This window comes from Phascolarctos cinereus, unplaced genomic scaffold, assembly GCF_003287225.1.
Source record: "Phascolarctos cinereus isolate Bilbo 61053 unplaced genomic scaffold, phaCin_HiC Scaffold_5;HRSCAF=322, whole genome shotgun sequence".
In the NCBI taxonomy this organism is placed as follows: domain Eukaryota; kingdom Metazoa; phylum Chordata; class Mammalia; order Diprotodontia; family Phascolarctidae; genus Phascolarctos; species Phascolarctos cinereus.
Window position 1 is genome coordinate 182,664,289 of NW_027555958.1, and position 24,445 is coordinate 182,688,733.

Sequence of the window (24,445 nt, forward strand, 5' to 3'; positions counted from 1 at the left end):
TGTCTCCTTCCCCTCACCCCATTTCCCTGTAGGGTAAGATAGATTTCCATACCCAATTGAGTGTGTATGTTATTCCCTCCTTAAGCCAAATCCAATGACAATAAAATTCACTCATTTCCTGTCACCTTCCCTCATTTCCCCTCCACTGTAAAAGCCTTTTCTTGTCTGTTTTATGTGAGATAATTTACCGCATTCTACCTCTCCCTTTCTCTTTCTCCCAGTATAATCCTCTCTCACCCCTTAATTTTATTCTCCAGATATCACCCCTTTATCTTCAACTCATCCTGTGCCCTCTATTTATATATATACATACATATATATATAGAGATAGATAGATAGATAGATAGATAGATATAGATATACACATACATATAATTTTTTCCCTCCAACTACCCTAATACTGACAAAGGTCTCATGAGTTACAAATATCATGTATTCATGCAGGAATGTAAACAGTCCAACCTTAATAAGTCTCTTATGATTTCTCTTTCCTGTTTACTTCTTTGTGCTTCTCTTGAGTCTTGTATTTGAAAGTCATATTTTCTATTCAGCTCTGGTCTTTTCATCAAGAATGCTTGAAAGTCCTCTATTTTTTCCCCTGAAGGATTATACTCAGTTTTGCTAGGTAGGTGATTCTTGGTTGTAATCCTGTCTCCTTTGCCCTCCATAATATTATATTCCAAGCCCTCCAGTCCTTTAATGTCGAAGCTGCTAAATTTTATGTTATCCTGAATGTGGCTCCACTATACTTGAATTTTTTCTTTCTGGCTACTTGCAATATTTTCTCCTTGATTTGGGAACTCTGGAATTTGGCCACAATATTCCTAGGAGTTTTCTTTTGGGCATCTCTTTCAGGAGGTGATCGGTGGATTCTTTCAATTTCTGTTTTACCCTCTGGTTCTAGAACACCAGGGCAGTTTTCCTTGATAATTTCTTGGAAAATGATGTCTAGGCTCTTTTTTTGATCATAGCTTTCAGATAGTCCAATAATTTTTAAATTATCTCTCCTGGATCTATTTTCCAGGTCAGTTGTTTTTCCAATGAGATATTTCACATTGTTTTCTACTTTTTCATTCTTTTGGATTTGTTTTACTGTGTCTTGATTTCTCATAAAGTCACTAGCTTCCATTTGCTCCATTCTAATTTTTAAGGAAGTATTTTCTTCAGTAAGTTTTTGGACTTCCTTTTCCATTTGGCCTATTTTGCTTTTTAAGGCATTCTTCTCCTCATTAGCTTTTTGGACCTCTTTTGGTATTTGGGTTAGGCTATTTTTTAAGGTGTTATTTTCTTAATATTTTTGGGGGTCTCCTTTAACAAGCTGTTGACTTGTTTTTCATGATTTTCTTCCATCACTCTCATTTCTCTTCCCAGTTTTTCCTGTACTTCTCTTACTTGCTTCTCAAAATCCTTTTTGAATTCTCCCATAACCTGGGACCAATTCATATTTTTCTGGGAGGCTTTGGATGTAGGAGCTTTGACTTTGTTGTCTTCTTCTGGTTGTATGTTTAGATCTTCTTTGTTACCAAAGAAAGGTTTTATGGTCTGACTTTTTTTTCGAGGTTTGGTCATGATCCCAACCAACTAGTTAAGTTATAAACTCTTTCTTAAGGCAGGGGTCTGCTTCCAATGTGGAGAATGTACTGTCCCAAGCTTCGGGGGTTTTGTGCATCGGTTTTCAGAGATACTTCTAGGCACCTGGTCTATGAGTGACCACAAGCACTCTTTTCTGCCTTGGAACTGTGAGAAGGATTTACTGTCTATCACCTCTACAAGTTCCACCATGCCAGCACTCCTCCTCACCATAAGACTGCCACCCAGAGCTGTGACTCAGATCCAAGCACTGGTAAAGCAAGAGAATATGGCCCCAGCACCAGCAAAGAGATCCCTGCAATATCCCTCTGATCAGCCAATCGATTCCCCCTTGGTCAGTGGGCCAGAAGCTCCAGAAGCAACAGCCCTCCTCCACCCCAGGATTGGGGCTGGGACTGAGCTTTTCTCTCACCTCAGTCACAGACTTTTCCTACTGACCTTTTAAGTTGTCTTTGGCATTCGTGAGTTGAGAAGTCTGGAAACTGCCACAGCTGCCCTTGATTCAGCCCTCTGAGGGCTACTCCAGGTTTGCTAAGGCCTGTTTTGCCTGCACACCCACACCAAACTGCCCTCCTCTCTCCACCCAGCACAATATACCTTTCTGATCAACAATCCAGTTGTCTTGGGCTGGAAATTTGTTTCACTCTGTCTTTTTGTGGGTTCTGCTGCTTTAGAATTTCTTTAAAGCCATTTTTTACAAGTATTTGGAAGGGTTTGGGGAAGAGCTCAAGCAAGTCACTGCTTTTACTTGGTCGTCTTGGCTCTGCCTCCAATTTAAAGACCTCTTAGTCAGATCAGCAAGTCTCCAGAATATCTTTTTCCTGCTTCTTCTTAGATGCATTTCATCCCTACTCAATAGTTCCGCATTCCATCATCTTGAACCGTAGTCCAAAAAACTAAATTACAAATCCTGACATCATCTTATTAGTGGGCTGTTAATTTCCCCAATTCTCCTTGTTCTTCTAATATTTTTCCTAACATATAATGTATCATTTGGAAGTAATGCTAAAAAGAATACCTTTACTCCAGAGTTTTTAGGTTTCCTTCTTAGGCTTTAATTCTTTCCAGATTTCTTGTACCAGTATCATTCATCCTCATATGAAGTGTTGGGTTATTACCTGGGAAGATAGTATAACTCCTGACTTGTCTTTTCAACCATACCTGTAGCTGATTCTGCATCCCGTAGCAGTAAGTCACCTATGTACCACCTCAATTAATGTCTTTTTTTTTCCTTCTTAAAACTAGTAAAACATTTCCTTGGACTTACTAGCATTTGTAGATCCTTCTCATTTTGCATAATAGGGAATTTCTGGCTTCTTCATCTGGAGAGATACATACATCCCTTATGGAAAGAGTTAAAGATGATTCATGGTTCTTCTTTCCTTTTATAACATCTTTCTATAAGAGAATCAGGAAACTGGGGGAAAAAACCTGTGCAGCAATTTTCTTAGATAAAGGTCTCATTTCAAAGATATGTAGAAATCTCAGTCCAATTTACAAGAATAAGAGCCATTTCCCAATTGATAAATGGTCAAAGGATATGAATAGGAAGTTTTCGGAGGAAGAAATCCAAGCTCTCAATAGCTATATGATAAAATGCTCTAACTCAGTAATAATCAGAGGAATACAAATTAAAACAACTCTGAGAGTACTACCTCACACCTATCATATTGGCTAAGATGGCAAAAAGGGAAAAAACAGGTATGCTAATGCACTAGTGGTAGAGCTGTGAATTAGTCCATCCATTCTGGAAGACAATTTGGAACTATACCCCAAAACTATTAAACTGTGCATATCTTTTGACCCAGCAATGTCACTACTAGGTCTATACCCTAAAGAGATCGAAGAAAAAGGAAAAAAGCTAATATCCACAAAAATATTTATAGCAGCTCTTTTTGTGGTAGCAAAGAATTGAAAGAGGAGGGGATGCCCATCAATTGTGGAATGGCTGAACAAGTTATAATATGTGAATGCAATGGAATACTATTGTGCTATGAGAAATGATGAATGTAGATAGTTTCAGAAAAACCTAGAAAGACTTATGTGAACTAATGTTCATATGAACTATTCACTAATGAAGTGGATAAAACTAGGACAGTAACACCAGCAGTGTAAAGATAATCAATTTTGAATGACTCATGTAATAGTACTAATGAGTACTAGCCCAATGACCGAGAAACCACAGTTCCAGAGAACTCATGATAAAACACTATCCACCTCCAGAGAGAGAGCCCACACAAATGGACTCAAAGTACAGACTGAAGCGTATTTTCTTCTCTTTCTTTTTTTTTTGGGGGGGCAGTAGAGAGTGGGACATGGCTAATGCAAGAATTTGTTTTGATGATTATACGTATTTATAAGACTTTGTTTTCTTGCCTTCTCAATGGGCACTGAATTTGGAACTGAATTTGGAACTGAAAAATAAAATTGAGTTACTGGGGGAAAAAGAATGAATTTGATCTGATAGTTAAAAAAAAAAACTTTTCCATGTTTCATTTCGGAATTTTTTTCCAAATCTTTCTTTTTGTGCCTATTTTTATCAGCTTATTGCTAAATTATAAAACTGACTTTTCTTTTCTACCAATTTCCTCATAAGGAACATTTCCTACTTCCCATTAATCCTTTCCTCTTTGTTCTTAAGAGTGTTAGACTTAGTGTCCAGAAGACCTGTATTCAAATCCTGCCTCAGACATTCACTAACTGCATGTCCTTGATGCACTTAACCTTTCTGTGCCTCAGTTTCCTCATCTGTTAAATTACCATAATAATAGCACCTACCTTCCAAGATTGTGATGGTCAAATGAGATAAAGTGTTATATGCTTTGCAACCATTAAGATGCTATATAAACGCTAGCCATTATTAGCTACTATTATTATCAAAGTTATTTCAGCTAGAAAACAGACTCAACCTAAACACTTATGTGTGTTTTAAAAGTTTTACATGCTCCCATTTTGAAAAGCAGGAAGAGAGCAGAGTCTGAATACTGTAGACCATTGAGTTTGACTAGTTCCTGGGAAAGTTCTAGAATAAGTTATTAGAGATGGTTGGCAAAAATCTAAAAAGGGAAGCAATGATTACAAAGAGACAGCATGACTCCAACAAGAGCAAGCATGCCAGATTTACTTCATCTCCTGTCTCAATGGGATTACTAAACTAGGAGATTAGGGAAATACTGTTGGTATAGTTTACCTCGATTGTAAGAAAGCTTTTTAAAAAAACATCTATTATTCTTGTGGTTATGATGGAGAGATGTGAGCTAGATGATAGTATAATTAGATTCAGAGCTGGTAGGATGGCTGGACTTGAGTAGTCATTAATAGTTCAATGCCATTGTGACAGAAGGCCTCTAGCAGAATGCCCTAGGGATCTATGCTTGACCCTGTGCTGCTTAATATTTTTATTTTTGACTTGGATAAAGGCATACACAGCATGTTTGATGATAAAAAGCAGGGAGAGGTTAGCTAACACACCCTGATGACAAGATCCAGATCCAAAAAGACCTTGACAGGTTAGAACAGTGGGTTGAATCTAATAAGATGAAATTAAATGGGGTGAGACGTAAAGTCTTAGATTTGGATAAAAAAAATACATAAATATAAGATAGTTAAACAGCATTTGGTCAAAAAAAAAGTTCTGGAGTTTAGTGAACCACAGCCTCGTTGTAAATCAGCAGTTTGATATTGTAGTCATAAAATCTAATGTGATCTTGGGATGCTTTAAGAGACAGCTTGCAGGAGTCTCAGCTCAGACCCCACCTTCTAGAGGAGACCTTGCATGGTCTTCCCAGCTGCTAGTGCCTTTCTCTCAAAGGTTACCTCCCATCTGTACTGTATATATCTTGTATGTACCTAGGTTTTCTTAGATGTTATTTCCTGCATTAGAATGTGAGATCCTTGAGGGCAAGGACTATTATACTTTTGTATCCCAACACTTAGCACACATAGTGCTTGGTGTATGTATAGCAAACTCTTAATGCTATGTTTTGGTGGAGAGGCTGGGGAGAAACTTGTCTTAGCCCAAATATTGACACTATGAATCTGCTATCAGAATAGTAATACAATGAAGAGAGGTATCCAGTCTACTATTATTATAGTAATCTAGTATATACAAATAGATTATTTTTTTAAGAATGACAGTTCTTAAATCACAGTGTACTTCTTATATACGAGCATAAATAAATACTTTGAGTATTAGAGCAGCTATCAGGGTGGGGAACCTGTGGCCTTGAGGTCACATGTGGTCTTCTAGGTCCTTGGGTGCGGCCTTTTGACCAACTCCAAGTTTTACAGAACAAATCCTTTTATTAAGGGGCTTGGTTCTGTGAAGTTTGGATTCAGTCAAAGGACTGCACTTGAGGACCTAGAGGGCCACATGTAGCCTTGAGGCCATAGGTTCTCAGCCCCTGTCATTAATTCAGGGGGGAAATTATCTAACACTATTAAACCATTACAAAATTGCCTTTCTCTTCAAGCTCAGTTGTCTCAAATTTACTTATATAGTTATTATTCTTTAACTGCTGTTGTAAACACCTAATCCTATTTTGTAATATCAGGAATTGACAAAGAGTAATAGTAACAGTCAGTTATTAGTACTATTGTTAATTATTTGGCAATAATTAAACAGAATAACATTTTGAGAATAAATTCTGAAGCTTGGAAAAAAACATCCATGTAAGTAAACAAGTATATATGCTGTGTAATGCAGTTCTTTCTTTGATGATTTGAAAGCAATTTTTTTCTTGGAGCAAAGTAACAGTCTCTAAAGCTATGTTTTATATGTTGTGAGATCATTCCATTTAAAAAATTTTTTAAAGTTGTAAATATTTTATCCTCTTATCTAATTGCAGATCTTGGGATTTCTGGTACCACATCAAAAAAGTAAGTACTCTGAACCATATTTTTTTGTTTTGTACTAAACTAGGAGTGGAAGGAAAGTATTAAAGCATTTTTCTTGTAATAACCGTAGTCTATAATTAATTCAGCTATTTACTATGAAATACATAAACCGTTATGGGCAACCAGCAAAGTAAACTTCTACTTTTTGTACATTAAGTGATAATGTGAAGGAGTTCATTGCTTTTTTAGGTTGAGTGTGAAGTTTATTCATTCTAAAATTAGGTCCTTTTAAGCCTAAGATTGGAAAAATATTAACTGTTCACCCTATGGGAATAAAATATTTATTTCTCTTCAATTATCACTAAAACATATTTAGAAGTATTTTAAAGTATCTGGCTTCATGATTGGGAGGTATTACTTATCATTAATTTTAAAAATTTAGTTTCATTTTGGATTATTGATTTTAATTGCTAACCATTGAACAGCATATGCAGTATTTCCTATAGTTGTTTTGGCATGTTTATAACCAGTAAGAGATGTGACCATGTAGTTTAATTAACTGGCAAATTGGAATATTCTGAAATAGGAAATAAAGATCCTATGATGTATGTTTTCTTTCAAATCCTATTAAATTATCTTATATATAATAGATACTTAAGTAGGATCCTTCTACCTCCTAGTTTTAGCATATTTCAAATTTCAGTTTTAATTATTTTCTGACTAGCTTATTCACTTATACATGATACTTTAGGGGAGATCTTCAGTGGAATGCTGGAGAAAGGAAACTGACAGGAGGAGCTAACTGGCAACCAAAAGTAGCACCAGCAACATGGTCTACTAGTGTCCCACCAAGTGGCCCCTTGGTAAGTAGTACTGTATATCCTCATCCAAACCTCTGATTTAATAGAATATTTCCGAAATAGAGACTCTTGTACTTCTCCTTAAATTCTTTCTTGCAACGCTCTACCACTTTTCAGCCATGAAAGATGAATAAATGTGAACAAGAGACTTAATTCACTAGCATCTTAATTTCATTAACATTTTTATTTAACAAGGAAAAATAATGTGGGCATAGTACTTTATGTTAAATATAATATTTTAATAGAGTCAAACATTAAAACATCCGTATATTGACAAAACTTTCTGGAAGTATTTTAGTAGAATTCATTATTTTGTAGGTTTTCATTTAATATCTTATTCATTATAACTATATAATTTTTTTACTTGTCTATCTCAGTTGTAATTAAAACTTTTTTTACCATAAAGGTTGGGCAAGTTTCTATTATGTAAGGGAATTTTCATTTTAAAGTCCTACTAATTCTGCTTACCAATTTTTTTACTAAATTTGAGAGTATAACATCTTTGCTGCTAGATTTAATATATTACTGGTGTCATTCTGTGGTAGCATAATGTTATAAATACTACAGGCTTGATTTACTAGTCATTGTTCCCCTAAAAGACTTGAGAGTACAATAAGAACATACCTCTAGTGTAGACAGATGATGGGAATTATTTTATGAAATAACAATTCCAAAGAAATTAACCACTAAATCTCACTGCTTAATATTTGGAAAAGTTAGCTTCTTCCACAAAGTGCTTCACTTTTGAAGGCATATGTGTGGTGTAGTGAGGATGGGAAAGAACACCTGCCTAGTCAACCCAATCAGCCCAGCAGTCAGTATAAATAGAGGAAAAGGTACAAAGAAACAAACACATTTAAACCTTTCTCCATTCCTCTTGAGAATCAAAGAACTGGAGAGGTCTATATAAAGAAAATAAGAGAGGTCCTTAAGACCTATGGATCTTATTCCATCATCAGTGAATCTCTCTTGTTCTCCATGGCTCTGGCCTTGAGTAAAGCCAAGGGAAGACACAGCTAGCGTCTTGGGACACCAACCACACTAAAAATCAGCCTGGTATGGTGAGCACATACTGGAACAGGGACCTGGATTATTCTGCTCTGGTTCTGCCACTGCATGACTTAGTACAACAACAACAACAATAATAATAGGTAACATTTATATAAAGCTTTAAGATTGGTAAAGAACTTTACATTCATTACCTTATTAGAACCTCACAACAACCTTTTAAGGTAGATGCTTATTTTTATCACCATTTTTCAGATAGACAAAATGAGATTAGGCGACGTGGCAGCTTGCCAACAGTCACACAACTAGTCAGTGTCTGAGGTAGGTTTCAGCTCTAGGTCTTCCCTGCTCCAAGTCCAGCTGTTTATCTACTGTTCTGGACTCTCTCCAAAGCTCTTCACCTCTCTGGGCCATAGTTTTCTCACCTTTAAAATGCTATGATTTGATTAGATTAACTGTAAGGAACCTTCCAACTCTAAATCTACATAGTTCTAGTTAAACCTGCCTAGTGGAGGACATCGTACCAGTGAGCTGCTGTGGTCTAGAAAAGGCAGTCTGAAATCATTCAGTTCATCAGCAAGCTTTTAAGTGTTTTCTGTAGGTTAAGCACCATGCTAAGCAATAGGAATATGAAGAAAAAGTAAAGACAATCCCTGGTCTCAAAGAGCTTACATTCTAATGGGAGAGATGATAGAGAGATAAAGAGATAGGTAGATAGAGAGATAGATAGATGTGTATATATGACACACATATGTATGTGCTTGCATATACACACACACACACAGAGGGGAAGGTACTAGCAGCTTCTTGGACCAGGTTCTAATAGATGACACTTAAACTGAGTCTTTAAGGAAGCCAGGTATTCTATGGAGCAGAGGTTAAGAGGGAGAGCATTTCAGGCAAAGACGTACAGATGGGAGAGGAATTATGATGTGAGAAAAATAGCAAAAAGGCTGGATTGTGTGGGAGGGAATAAAATGTAAGAAAAACAAAAAAAGTGAGTTGTGAAGAACTTTATATAACAAATAGAGGATTTTTTAATATCTGGAGATAATAGGGATCCGCTAGGGTTTATTAAATAGGATATGGTATGGTCAGACCTAAGCTTTAGAATAATCACTTTGACAATTACTGGGGACATAGATTGGAGGAGAGGAAGACTTGAGGCAGGGAGATTAATTAGAAACCTATCAAAATAGTCCAGGCAAGAGCTGATAAAGTAGCTGTGTGAGTGGAGAGGAAATGGTAATGTCCCAGAGTGGAGCAAGAAAGAGATAGTTCAAGTCAACAGAGTTCATTATCAGTAACTAGTATGAATATTTGTGGCAAATGGGACAGAACAAACTTCAACATCTAAAATTCTATAAGGAAAAGTCGCTGCTAACTCTTAGTACATAGAAGATAAATTATAAAAGGATATCAAGTCAACAAGCCTTTATTAAGTGTCCACAATATGCCAGGCCAGGCACTGTGCTAAGTTCTGAAGAGATAAGGAAAAGGAAGAACAAGAACAAGAAGAACTAGTGGTAGAAGTAGGGTAGAAGAAGAAGAAGAAGAAGAAGAAGAAGAAGAAGAAGAAGAAGAAGAAGAAGAAGAAGAAGAAGAAGAAGAAGAAGAAGAAGAAGAAGAAGAAGAAGTAGTAGAAGTAGTAGTAGTAGTAGTAGAAGTAGTAGTAGTAGTAGTAGTAGTAGTAAAAGAGGTAGAAGTAGTCGTCCCTGGTTTCAAGCACCTCACAGTCTAATGGGGGAGATTATACAAATAACTATGTACAAACAAGATATGTACAGGATAAATTGGAGATCATTTGAAAAAAAAGTCACTAAGATTAAGGAGGACTGAGAAGGGGTTCTTGCAGAATGTGGAACTTTAGCTGAGATTTGAAGGAAGCCAAGATACAAGGAGATGGAGAATGAAATTCCAGATATGGGTGATAGCCAGTAAAAATGCTCAGTTGGGAATCAGTTTTTGTGTATGAGGAACATCAAAGAGGCAAGTGCTGCTAGGTTACCGAGTATGTGGTGGGGTTAAGGTGTAAAAAGACTGGAAAGGTAGAGGGGGGCTAGCTTAGGGGGGGCTTTACTAGCCAAATGGGAGGTTTTGTATCTGATCCTAGAAGCAATGGGGGAAGGGAGAGAGCAAGGTGGGGTGGGCAGGCAGGATGAGATGATCAGACCTTTGCTTTAGGGCAACCAATTTTACAGCTGAGTAGAGGGTGGACTAGAGAAGAGAAAGATGAGGCAGGGAGACCAGTGGCAAGCTGTTAAAATAGTCTAGGTATGAGATGATAAGGACCTGCACCAGGTCAGTGGCAGTATAAGAGGAAAGAAGGAGGCATATACTAGATAGGTTGTTAAGGCAGAACTGACAGGATTTAGCAAGAGATCAGATAGGAGGGTGAGAGAAAGTGAGAGTGTCAAGGATGTGACACCTAGATTGTTAGCCTGGGTGGCTAAGAAGATGACAGGGCCCTTAACAGTAATAATGACATTTCAAAGATGAGTGTTTGGATGGGAAAATAATGAGTTCATTTTGGGACATGTTGAATTTAAGTTAATTTCTAAGACATCCAGTTTGAGATTTCCACAGGCAGTCATAGATTTGAAAGTAGAGGTCAGGAGAGAAGCAAGGGTTAGACAAACAGATAATGAAAATCATCTTTATAGATAGAGATGATAGTTAAATCCATGGGAGCTGATGAGATCTTTCAAAAGAGAAAGCAAATTGTTGATAATTATTTATAAAAATTCTAAACCTTACTGATTATCAGTGATTCAAATGAAAATGACTTCAGATTATTCAAAATAATTTAAAAGGCAGAACTAATTCAGTTAAGTTTCTAATTTAAAAAAATGTATCTTTCAAGAGGTCATTGTCAAATGGCAGGGTCAAAATGCAAATTGCAAGCAATTAAAAATTAGTGAGAGGTAAGGAAAATGGAAGTAATGAGAGTAGACAACTTTTTCTAGGAATTTGGCAATGAAATGAAGAGATATAGAATGACAGCTTGACAAGGTGTAAGGTCAAGTGAAGGTTTTTTTTAAGGATGGTGTGACCTAGAGGAGAGTGGACTTTGGTGTCATTCATCATAGAGGTCAGAATTGTAGATTCAGTGGGTTCAAGTTAGAGGAAGAAAGAATTTTTAGCTCCTTAGAACTTTTTCCCAGATATAGCTTTCTATGTATATAGAATGAGACTTGTAAGGTAGTGATCTGTACACATCAGGAAGTGTTCAAGCAAACACTTAATGATAACCTGTCAAGGATGGTATAAAAGATGACTTTTCAGATGGGGATCAATCTAGGAGATCCTCCTTAAGACTGAAATACTCTTTGGGGCAGCTAGGTGGCGCAGTGGATAGATCACCGGCCCTGGAGTCAGGAGGACCTGAGTTCAAATCCAACCTCAGACACATAATACTTCCTAGCTGTGTGATTGTGGGCAAGTAACTTAACCCCAATTGCCTCACCAAAAAAAAAAAAAAAAAGAAGACTGAAATACTCTCCTTAACAGGAATTTGGATACAATAATTTAATCTATGTTAATAAAAGAATAAGAGAGAATATATGAGACATGTTAGGGTATTTGTCTTTCCAATTGAAGACTAGAAAATAAAATATTGCTTTGGGAGAATTCAGACATTACTCTAAATTTTTTCTTTTCCCCATCTTGGCCCCTTGGTGAACCAATTCAATTCTGTACTGTCTCCCTCTCTTGAATCCCTAGAGGGGACAGGGAGGATTGTCATGTATAGGGAAAATACATAAAGTGAAAAGGTTAAAATAAGGTAGAAAGGAGCTGTGCATAAGTGATAAATGTGAGAATGAGAGGGGAGAAAAAACTGGTGAGGACATGCTACAGGTCAGCTGGTAACATGATGTTATGTACCATCAAACCATAAAAGTAGGAACTTTGTTGTGGTTAGGTCTGATATTTAGTTGTGAAGTCTGAGAGATAAAATATAAAATTCACGTACTATTAAGTCACTCAGTTTGAAATCATTCTATGAGCTTTAAAATTGTGTGCATATTTTGCATGTTTTTAGCAAGGAGCTAGCACAGTTCCTCCTGTTGCTGGTGCACCACCTGTTGGACAGCCAGGAACAGGATTTGGAATGGTAAGAGATCACCTTAATTAAATTTCTCTGTATAATAGATTCAGTTTCATGTTCTTAAGTTTTAAATAACATTTCAGCCTTCTGCTGGAACGGGTGTGCCCATGATGCCACAGCAGCCAGTTATGTTTGCACAACCTATGATGAGGCCACCATTTGGAGCTGCCTCTGTACCTGGTGCACAGGTAAGTTTTTGTTATTTTTTTAATGAAATAGTAACATAAAGTTGCAAGAATATTAATTGACATTGCAAACAGTTTAAAAAACATTTACGTTCCCAGATCTCTTCTTACAACTTCAAATATAAGGGCAACCTGGCAGCAAGGGTAAGAAGGACATTTGAGACTACTTGAAGAAAAGTGCATAAATAGTGTCAGAGTTGCACTTGGTGCAGACCTGGAGTTCCCATTCTTCTAAAAGGGTCAATATGGTTGCTAAGTTGTAGGTTACACACTAGTATAATCCTACAGAAAAGAGTATCATCTCTTTGTAGCTCACAAGGCATGTTCTCTTTATCTACAAAGACAGAATAATACATGACCTTGAAACTGTTTTTCAAGAGAGGATCCTGCTTAATTTTTTGTCTCCTTCATGACTGACATTCTACATTTAAAAATGTTGAGCCAGGGTAAGAATAACACTAAAGTTTAATCTTCTTTGTATGTAGCTAACTAGTACAACCCTCAGTCTTACCCTTGTTAGCATCATGCTCCATCCAACAGAGCTGATTGAGGTAAGTAAGCCTTATAGAATTAAGTTCATCACTTCTCAAGCCAATTCACTTGCTAGATGTTGAAGATGCCAAGACAAAAAGAAAAACAGTCCCTTCTCTCAAGAAGCTTATAGTTTAATGGGGTATACTATATATACAGAAGTATATATGCATGCATATGTGGGTATGTTTATATATAAATACATATATGGGTGTATGTATTTGGAGATATCAAAAACAATAATAGCAAGTATTTATATAGTGCCTACTATATGCCAGCACTGTGCTAAGCGCTTTACACTTATTATTTCATTTGATCTTCACAACAACCCGGGAGAGAAGTTCTATTATTATCTTCATTGTACAGTTGAGGAAACTGGCAAACAGAGTGAAGTGTTCTGAAAGTAACATTTCCAAGACCTGGCAACTGACTAGGTCAGTGGCATGAGGAAAAAAGAAAAGTTAAAGACAGCTCCAGGGTTGTGAAACTGAGTGACTAGGATTATGGAATCCTCAAAATAAATAGGGAAGTTTAGAGAAGGGATGGGTTTTAGGGGAAATAATGAGTTCTGCTTTGGGCATGTTGAACCTGGGATGTCAGTAGGACATACAGGTGTAGATGCGTGCAAGCAGTTGTTGATTCAGGACCGGGGCTCAGAAGAATGATTAGGGCTGAACATACACCTATGGGATTCATCTGTGTATTGAAAATACTTGAATCCAAAGGGTGGTGTTAAAAATCAGCAATTAAATTCATCCATAATTGGGGTCAGCAAAGAAAACAGGCAGGGAGAGGGAGCCTTGTCACAGAAGCCAAGAGAGGAGTCTAAGGAGAGGCAGTGTTTAGCAGAATCTAAAGTGGCAGAAAGTTCAAAGAGATTGAGGACTGAAGAGAAAAGCCACTGAATTTAGCAGCTGGGCTCATGGCTGATCTTGGAGAGAACAATTTCAGTAGGTTGGTTGGGTTAGAGTCTATATTGTTAAGAGCCAAGAACTGAGTGGTGATGAGAAAGTGGAGACATTAGAGCTATGGCTTTTCTAGGAGCTCGGCAGTGAAATGAAGAAGAGATATGAAAAATATATGATAGCTTCAGGGGAAAAAGGGATCAAGTGATGGGGTTTTAAAGATGGGGAAGACCTGGGGCTGTCCATAGGCAACACGAGTCATTGAATAGGAAGAAAGTCAAGATGGGAGAGAGAAGGAATAATCACAGGACAAAGACCAACAAGAGATGAGAGGAATTGGTATGAGAAGTACAAACAGATAGATTTGTCTTGGCAAGGAGAAAGAACCTGACTTCAGCAAAAGCAGAAAGGATATTTTGAGATGGAGAGGAGGAAATGAGGGAACTCATTTACCGTAAATGACCTTAACTTTCTCTATAATGGAAAAAGCAAATGTACTTCAGGAAGAGAGGTGGGAGGGTAAGGATGACATAAGGGCTTGTAAGCAGAGAGAAGATTTGGAACAGGCACTACATGATAATCAAGAGAAAGGAAAGGGCTTCCTTATCTACCATCAAATTTAACAAAAAAAAATAGGTTGATAAGATTCTTCTTATAACGTGATTGTGTAGTAAACTTCTATGTTATAGTTTTGCCCTGTTTCGTGGGAAACTTTGAATTGTTTTAAGAACTGTTTTCCCTATATCCTAAAAAGAGCAGAAATCTGAATATGATAGAGAATAATATGTCGGCTAACAGCCAACATACAATGCTTAAAAGATTAAGTGCTTTGTTTAAATTATCTCATTTGAGTGCCAAAATCTATAGCATCAGTGCTACAGTATTAACCCTTTTTACAGATGAGAAAATCAAGGCTAGGAAAAGATAAGTGACTTGCCCATAGTCACACCAGCCAGTCAGGACTGGAGGCAGAGCTTTAAGCCACCTCTTCTTCCCTAATATTAAAGGTAACCTCTGTGAACCTCAGTTCCCTTATCTGTCAAATGGGGATAATAATCGCTTCAATACCTACCTCCCAGGGTTGTTTTGAGGAAAGTACTTTGTAAATATTAATGTGCTATACAAATGTGAGCTATTATAATTTCTAACAACTTTTTCAGCACCAATATTAGTCCTTTTTTGGTTTCTTTTCCAATTCAGTTCAGTTGTTAAGATTACAGCTCACTTGAAATTGTTCATAATAAAATGATACCTGAATTTCAATAGACCTTATTGTCTAAGTCACTCTAAACCCAGCTTATATCTTCATGTAAAAAGTTTTGAGTTGTCCAAACCTACGATTTCATCAGCAGGGGGAGTCCGAGTATGGAAACTCCCTCCACCGATGCAGATTAGCAAATCCTCTCGTTTGGAACCTCAGAGGATTGCCTAGGGGTATTAAGAGATTGTCGAGCCAACGAGTCAACATGCATTTATTAAGTTGTGATTTGTCCATAGTTACCTGGCTGGTATACCCCAGAGACATGAGCTCAAGTCTTCCTAATTCTAAGATTGATCTTTTATCTGTGGATCTATACTACCTTTCATAAGACATTGTTCCTACTTTAAAATTAGTAAACTGAGAGATAAACTTGGCTGTAATAATGTATCTGAACAATCTTCTTTCCACTCAATTAATCCCCTTTCTTGTTTCTCTGAAGCTTTGGTTATTTGATATAACATAAAAGACACATCTAACTCGCTTGTCCCCTATGACAAAAGTTATAAAACTACACAAATGTCATTTAGCATATTTTTATTTTATAAACAAGGAGTTTGTTTTGTTTTGTTTTTTCCCATTCCCCTTAGCAAAAAGGAAACAAAGGACTGCCAAGTTCCTGAGCCCTCATCTCTGGTCCAGGCACATCATAAAATGGCTTAGATGGCAGCTACACCAAGACAGAGTCCAGATTTTTCTTTCCAATTCTATATGGATATTTACCTATATAATTAAGAGACGTTATTTTACTATTAGTAATCAACTTTAATCTCTTCTGTCTTAAAGGCTTAAAAAAATTAAATTAACTGGCCAAGAGATAACAGTAAATTGCTTTTAGAGACAAGATTTGTCTGGATAAGTTTATCCAATGAGAATAAACTTTGATTAGCACTTGTTAATATGAAATCCTAAGTACACTTTACTAATCACTTAACTTTCCTCAAACTCATTCTATGGAAAAATATGTTCAATTTTCTTAGCTTAGTGATCCTAATATCTTGATATAAAAATTCCTTCATGTAGAGAAATGGATTTTGACTATATATGTTTAATATAAGTGTGTGTACATGTCTTACTAGACAAGACTAGTTGTTTACATCATCCCTACAATGACTGAAGTCTTGTTCTGCCAAAGTCCCCAAATTTTATTTTTCTTCAAAAGAGGTATTTGAAGTTATGTAAATTATATTTTTCCAATCTCAAATCAAATATTATATTTTGACTAAGTAGAACAAAGTATTGTGGGTCTTGGGTTTTTGTTGTTCTTGTTTTTTTGTTTTGTTTTTTGTAAACTTTAGGTATCTAATCTTTTGCATGTTTGTTCTGCATGGTAGTTTGTGTTCTACCTAATGCTTGTAATCCCGGTTTGCTTTCTACGCCTGTTTTCTTTGGCTTTTCTTTCATTAGCTTTCTCCAAGCCCTACACCTGCCACTCAGAGCCCCAAGAAACCTCCAACAAAGGACCCACTAGCGGATCTTAACATCAAGGATTTCTTATAAACAATTTAAGGTATATAATATTGAGCCTTTTTGTGGGTTTGTTTGCAGTAATCACATAGTATTTAACTATTTCTTGTATTCACATCATTACATTTAAGTGGTGTAGAAACCCATATAATATTACTAAGAAACCTAGTAATGCTTAAAACGGAACTAAGACTTTTGGAACACTTGTATAGTGTAATTATACTGCTACAAAAGATCCATGATTCATTGGTGTGGTAGTTCCCTCTAGCTATATAGATCACACCTATTCCATGCTTTAGAAGATGGTTTTTTCAATTGTAATAAAAAAAATTCATCACTCTATGACCAATCTATTTGTAATGAGTCTCTCTGCACCAAACAAGATTGGTCCTCAAATAATAGGCACTCAGTCTGCCACTGGCGGGACCTGACAAAGCATGTGTGCGCTAGCATAACTTTCTAGAACCCACAGCCACCTTTATGCCATGATGAGGATGGAGCAGAATGTTACAAAAGCTATCAATGAATTATTTAACTTTCTGTAATTTAAATAATAACAGGGTTATTCTCCAGACTTTATGCTCCAAGATTATATAGCTAAAGCACAAATGCCATTTTCCACAAGTTGTTTAAAAATATGAGTAATTTACTAGCTATGTGACCCTGGACAAGGATTGCCTCACCAAAAAAAAAATGACTTGTTTGATCACACATTTGACGTAGGAATTATAGACAATTAAAACTTACAATATTATAATTAGGTAATACATTTTATTCTAAAAACGTATTTAATTTAACTATTTGGATTTTGAGTAATCTTATTTTCATTTTAAACTGCCCCCCTTAAATCTCTTCAGGAATGTTTATATCATTTTTTAAAGTTATACCTTATAAAAAATTAATGGTGGGCATTTGCATTAAGGGAAACCTTGTTTCGAAAATGTTTATTAAAATCTGTTTACTCTATGTTGTAAATTTTCAAGAGTTGGGGGGCTCCTGCTTTATGTTTTCATGCACTCATATTTATTTAGTGTCTCAACTCTGTACCTAAATTCATCAGTCAGTTGGCAAAATAATAACCAAATTTGCTGCTTTGAGAACCCGGGTGTCATTTCCCTGCAGTTCCCTCTGCTTTCACGTGGTCTGGTTTGGACTGGGTTAAGCGAGACACACTGGGTTTAAGGAGAGGAGCACCAGGATCTGTGTTGCCTCCCTTTTTAACACCATTACTTCTGACAGGCCTTTTATCACACTGAGATTTGGTGCAGTGGCTCACTGTATTCTCTGCTTTGTCACTTGGCTTAGTTCATAGCTCCCTTTTACAATAAAACTAAATGGAATGGAAGAAGCAGTTGTATGGCACAGCCTTTTTTAATAGCTCTACTGAGTTTTAGAAGTAAAACATTCAAAACTAAGCTAAATAATAATGTAAGATTTTCAAATAACTTATATTTCTCCAGTATTTTTTTTTGGGTGAGGCAATTGGGGTTAAGTGACTTGCACAGGATCACACAGCTAGTGAGTGTTAGGTGTCAGAGGCCGGATTTGAACTCAGGTCCTCCTGACTCCAGAGCCAGTGCTCTATCTACTGTGCCAACCAGCTGTCCCCCCCCACTATATTTTCTGAAGAAGTTTTTTAATCCTCGTTGCAATTGTTTTTCTGCTCATTTTTATAATTAAGAACATATACTATTTGAGCTTTGGGGAGGTACGGGGAGAAATTTTCAGTGATATGTAAGTTCAAAGGAAAATTCAGGCTTTATTTCCCCATCCACAAAATGAAAGGTGTTGAACTAAGTAACCTCCAAAGTTTCTTCCAGCTCTAGACTGGTGATCTCAGAGGAATATAGATTTTGGTTTAGCCATATTGATGTGAGACTTTGAGGAAACCTAAACAAATCTGAGGTGTACTTTAGAAGATACTATTACATTCTACTTTCTAATTGAAGTATTTTTTTTTTTTTGGTCTCCACAGCTGCAGTTTTTGTGACTGAACAAGGCGGGGAAAGTGAGTTTGGAGACTACAAAAAAGTTTGATGCTGAAGAGTTTCAAAGTGAGCCACCAGTACCACACCCAGTGCTTCTTCATATCTTCTCTTCCAAAATGTGTAGCCCAGCTGTGAAAGTGAAAATTAGGAATGTGTACTACCTTAGCTGTTATCCCAACTCTCTCACTTTTAGTGTATTGGGGTTATCTGTGCGTTTTACAATTTAAACAATGGATGTATGTTTCTGATGCCTTTAGTGCTTTTCTGAACCTCCCGTGGGACAGATTATGCAGCTGTTGTGTGGTGAGCTGTTTGGAGCGATGTGTCTGTGTTTTTTGAAGGTTTCAATGTATATAACTTTTGGACAAACCCTAAAACTTTCTCCATAAGTTCTGTTTCCTTCTGTATCTCTGTCACAAGGCATATATGATAAGATGATCAGGAAAACACTCTTAAATATACAAAACTCTTTTTTTGGTGTGGAGTACATTTTTCCAATCACAGGAATTTCAATTGTTGTGAGAAATGTTTATTTTTGTGGCACTGTATATGTTGAGAAATATTATTTAAAGGAATATAAAGGTTAACTTCCATAATAAACACTTCTCCTTGAAGCTACCTTACCAAGAATGAAGAATCATATTGGAAAGAATACCATATCTATCATTGTTATATTTTAAAATATATATTTTAATTATATTTGACAAGTTTTGCATCTAAATTGGCTTATTTATCCAGTTTTACTTAAAAGCACTGAAGAATAAGTAAATGGTCAGTTTCTCTTCATGTAGTTGAAAAAAAGCAACCATAATTGTGCTCTTTCATAAGGGATTTAAAGTTATTGTGGAGGCACTCTTTGGTATGTAGGTAGTCAGAATATTACTGCAAAGATTGTTATTTTTACTTCACCTTTTATGTACATCTGTTCAGTAGTTTTGTGTGTGCCTGTGTGTATCATAGACTGATGTTTCTCCATTCCTAAAATGAGCTCTGAGTAGGGTTTTTTCTTTTGTACCATTTATAATTAGGATTTAAACTAATTCAATGAATATGCTCTTTCACTGTACATATTGTATTTTCCCTTTTTTGTTTTTTCTTTTTTCATACTGTTTGTGCTGATGGCTTGGCTGAAGATTTCAATGCAGAAATGAGGTCACTGTTGATCAGTGTTACAAGTAGCTTGGCAGCTCTTTGTGAAAGCATATTGGGTTGGAAAGATGTTCACCTAAGTCTTTCAAATTATTTAATCGATGTATGGTACCATTTACAAGTGGTTGTATCTGAATTTACTGTGGGGATAACATACACTGTAATGGGGGAAAAATAACATGAAGCTAATTTCAAAACAGCTTTTCTTTGTATTTTGGTTTAAAAACCCAGTGCATGTATGTATGCCCTCTGAGATGCAATAAACACCTTGAACAAAGAAAATGCAAACAGAATTCATGTTTCTTTTGTTTTATTGGAACAGGGGAGGTGACATAGGCAAAGACTGTTACAAATTGAACTGTAGCTGTGGGAATTGAGGTTGGGGACTGGAATATAGAATGTGTGAAGGAAGATAATATGAAATAAGTCTAGGATGGAAATGGGATCTGTAATGTGGATGGCTTTAATGCCAGGCTAAGGAGGTAGTATTTTATCACAGGCAATAATGAGCCACTGAAGATTTCTTTTTTCTTTTTTTAGCATATTAATTTGTCAACCAAGTAGAAGATGGATTGGAAAGGAAAGACTTAAGGAGGTTGACCAATTAAGAGACTACTGGAATAGTTCAGGTGAGAAATGATGAAGACCTGAACTAAAGTAGTGTATTTTAGTAGAGAGGAAGATACTGCGAGGCATATCATGGTGACTATTGAACTGGCAATTGATTGAGCATGGAGGTTGGGGGAGGTGCAAGAGAGGCAAGATTCAAGAATGACTCCAAAGTTATAAACCAGGGTAACTAGAAGGATGTTGGTTTACTCTGTAGAAATAGGGAAATTTGGAGAAAAAAGAATGAGTTCCATTTTGGAAGTTGTGAGTTTGAGATACCAACGAACCATGTAGGGAGAGAGAGAGAGAAAGCCATTGGTATGTAACAAAAGTGGACCCGACATGTGGTGACCAAAGCCCGTGTGTGGCAAGGCTTGTAGTTGAGTGGCTTGACGGGAGGCCGAATAACCATCTCTAGCCTCTTCTCCAGGGGAGATTGGCATGGAAAAGGAGCTGGAAGTTGGGGGCAGAAGCACTCTGCTCTCCTGAGAGGGAGGGGAGACTGGGCTAAAATTATATTTATCAGCTCCCTTAAATATTATTATTCTAGTGGGTATGATCTAACTTCTGATTACTTCATCGTTATTGGAAGAATGGGGCCCCAAGTTCTATACCCAAGGCTTGATCCCTTTCCTACCAAATACCAGTTCCACAATGAACACAGCAAATAGCGAAGAAAAACACCATTTATCCAAATCATAGCAAGACAGAAATCAGAGAAGATATACGTAGGAGAATATATACCAGACAATAATACAAAGTGCTCTCCTATTGGGAACTTGAATAAGAGAGCATCCTTGATCTCACCCAAGGGGGAAACTCCCTAAAATCTCTAGTATATCAAGCTAAGGGTAGGAACATGATGAAAACTGCCAGCTGAAGAGCTTCTCATATTTTCCCAGAATATTTTCCTTCAGCAACCTGAAAAGGGGTTGGCTTCTTCCAACTTCTTTCTTGAAGCTGGAAACCAGAAGCCCCTGAAGGAACTCAAATCTCAGAGTCCTGTCAAAGACTGGCTGAGAACTGAAGCTCTTTTGGGCTCTCACCAACTCTGCCTCTTTGTGAGACAGGCATTTATCTCCTTCAATAAGGAGAAAATTCCATACCAATGGGCTTTGAGACAGCAGTTACATATGCATAACAGGAGTTCAGGAAAGATTAAAACATCATACAGGTTTGAGAATTAAGTGTGTACTGTTGAACCCAGGAGATCATATAGATCATTATGAAAGTGTACAGAGAAAAAAGAAAAATGCCCAGAATAGATTCTCAGTGAGACACCCAGAGTTGGTGGAGAAGAGAGGAATATTGATCCAACAAAGGAGACTGTGTGATCAAACAGATGGAAAGGAGAAAAAAACAAGAAAAGAGGCCAAGAGAGGTTGAATGACAATTATAATAAACCACAGGGGTGGGTCAAATACCATGGACCATTGATTTAGCATTTAAATTATTGTTAACCTTAGAGTGAGCAGTTTCAGTAGAATGCTGGGGTTGGAAAATAAATTGTGATGTATTGAGAAACAAGGAAATGAAGGCAATAAGTATAAACGACTTCGGGAGACTAGCTTTGAGGGGTGTTAGTTTCAGGGGATGGCAGGGTAAATGAAGTGAAGGCTTTAGAAATCTAAGGACAACAGCACTTAGAGTCTAGTTCTAGACATGCAACACAATGATTATCAGCTACAGCAGGCTAGGTGGCGTAGCAGAGTGCTACGTGTGGAGTCAGGAACTCAGCCTCTGACGTATGACCCTGGACAATCTCCTAACCTCAGTTTCCTCTCCAGTAAAATGGAGATAACAGCATCCACCTCGAAAGGTTATTGTGAGGATCAAATGAGATATTTGTAACATGCTTAGCACAGTGCCTGGCACAGAGTAGCTGCTATTTAATGTTTATTTCCTTCCCTCCCCCTTCAATCCATCCCTCCCATATGACTAACTGAAGCTTTAGGTCAAATTGTGATCTGGGGGTCCCTGAGACCCTTTAGGGGAATTTGTGAAGTCGAAACTATTTTCACAAAGAAACTAAGGTATTTTAATTTCTAATATTGTAAATATCAATAGCTATAACCCACACAAACAAAAGCTCTTGAAGTGGGGGGGGGGGTCTTCAATAATTTTTAAGAGTATAAAGGGGTCCTAAGACCACTGGGTTAATCTGCATGCCCCTGACACTACCGCCAAATGCATTATGGGAGCTGAAAGAAATTCGTCCCGGGCCAATTATGAAACTGATCTAGGGGAGATCTGCTGATATTGGAAGTCATTTTTTAAATTGGAAACTGGAGTCATTTTTTAAAAGACAGACTTAACTCGGGAATTCTACCACACTGGTGGGGCTTGACACTGATTCTGTCTCTCTCATGGAAGTCGTGAAATAGCTCTGAAGCTATGCACCTCTGACTCTCTTTGGGGAGAAGAAACCTTGCAGCAATTTGGAGGAAAAATAGCAGATGAAAGAAACTACCTAGTGGCAATTCATTGGATGATCAACAGGTGGCAGCAGCAGCACAACTGAGAAAGCGGTCCAGCAGATAACCATCGTCATCTCTGGGAAAGCAACAAGTAGATTTGGAAATGGAGTCTCTAAATCTAGGAAGCAACCTTAAGGACATGAGTTTTTCAGACTATAAAAATTTCCTCCCTTACTGGTGGCATAGGAATCTGTGGGAGAATGTGCTCTTGTATATGGAAGGATTTTTGCTATTCTTTGTCTGATGGGTTGGTCTGATAAAAGGGAAGGGCATCCATGAGCAGTGGTTTTGAATAGATGCTGACCCAATGGGTACTTTAAACCTAGATATAGTTTTCAGAAAGCCATCTTGAGGATAGCCTGGAGAATATAAAAATGGGGCAAAACTGGATATATTTGCTAGCAGTAGATGAGGAGAGACTGAAGATGAGGTAGAAATGAAGTAATGAAAGGGAGGGGAGCAAAACCTATTAAGAAATAGAATAAAGAACAAAAGTTAGAGGGGTTAGTTTGGCAAGGAGAAGTGCCTTCATTGTTGGGAGACCTGTAGATTGGTGTAAACATTTTAGAGATGAGTAGTAGAGCAATATTCAATAATAGCCACAAAAGTAATCATGCCTTTCACCCCAGTGTTCTCATTTCTAAAACTTTATTCCTCCAAAACATCCTAAAATATATATATATATATATATATATATATATATATATAGGCAGCTAGTTGGTGCAGTGGATAGAGCACTGGCCCTGAAGTCAGGAGGACCTGAGTTCAAATCTGGCCTCAGACCAAACACTTGACACTTACTAGCTGTGTGACCCTGGGCAAGTCACTTAACCCCAATTGCCTAAAAAAAAATATCTGTACAAAAACATTCATAGTGGCTCCATTTGTAAAAAAAAAATTATAATTTTTTAAAATGAAAGCAACTTTTTATTTTCAATATTTGAAGAATGGCTGGATATATAAATGTGAAGCATGCAAGAAATTTATAGAAAGACCTTTGTGAAGTAACTCAAATCAAAATCAGACCTGTATATAGATTGATATAAAAAGGGGAAAGGAAATAAAGTTAAATGTAGCAAAATATTTGGTCCAATGCCCTAATTTTATAGATGATGAAATTAAGGAATGAGGATGTTGTGACTTGCCCAAGGTCACACAGATAATAAGCACCAAAGGTGAAATTTGAACCCTGGTTCTCTACAGAACCAGTGCTTTTTTTCCACAGTCCACAAGCTCCACCATTTCCTTTGGGTATTGAATTAATTTAGTTCTGCCTTCTTAAATAATAAAGAGTTTGTGTAATGTCTCCTTCTTTATTTTGATAATGTACCAAGACATTAGAGAATGTCTACTGGTGGATAGAAACCTCTAGTATCCCTCTAATCAATCTTCCCTGACCCTGTGACAGACTGGGGCCAGATTATGACTGACAAACTAAGCCACTTCTGTTCCTAACAGAGGACAAAGGCAAAAG

At 37.0% G+C, this 24,445-nt stretch overlaps 1 protein-coding gene across 15 annotated transcripts in view; it reads left to right on the forward strand.

Moving 5' to 3' along the window:
* SNAP91 (synaptosome associated protein 91) overlaps window positions 1-20,178 on the forward strand; it is a 150,951-nt gene extending 130,773 nt beyond the window's left edge. For 14 of the 15 annotated variants that reach the window (XM_078155260.1, XM_078155253.1, XM_078155262.1 and 11 more), the window contains 6 exons: window positions 6,438-6,468; window positions 7,178-7,289; window positions 12,337-12,408; window positions 12,486-12,590; window positions 16,689-16,791; window positions 18,724-20,178. In XM_078155260.1, the coding sequence (XP_078011386.1) occupies window positions 6,438-6,468; window positions 7,178-7,289; window positions 12,337-12,408; window positions 12,486-12,590; window positions 16,689-16,781 (413 nt within the window). In that variant the 3' untranslated portion in view covers window positions 16,782-16,791; window positions 18,724-20,178. The remainder of the gene's footprint in view (window positions 1-6,437; window positions 6,469-7,177; window positions 7,290-12,336; window positions 12,409-12,485; window positions 12,591-16,688; window positions 16,792-18,723) is intronic. The other variant, XM_078155259.1, reaches the window with a different exon arrangement.
* The last annotated feature ends 4,267 nt before the right edge of the window (window positions 20,179-24,445 follow it).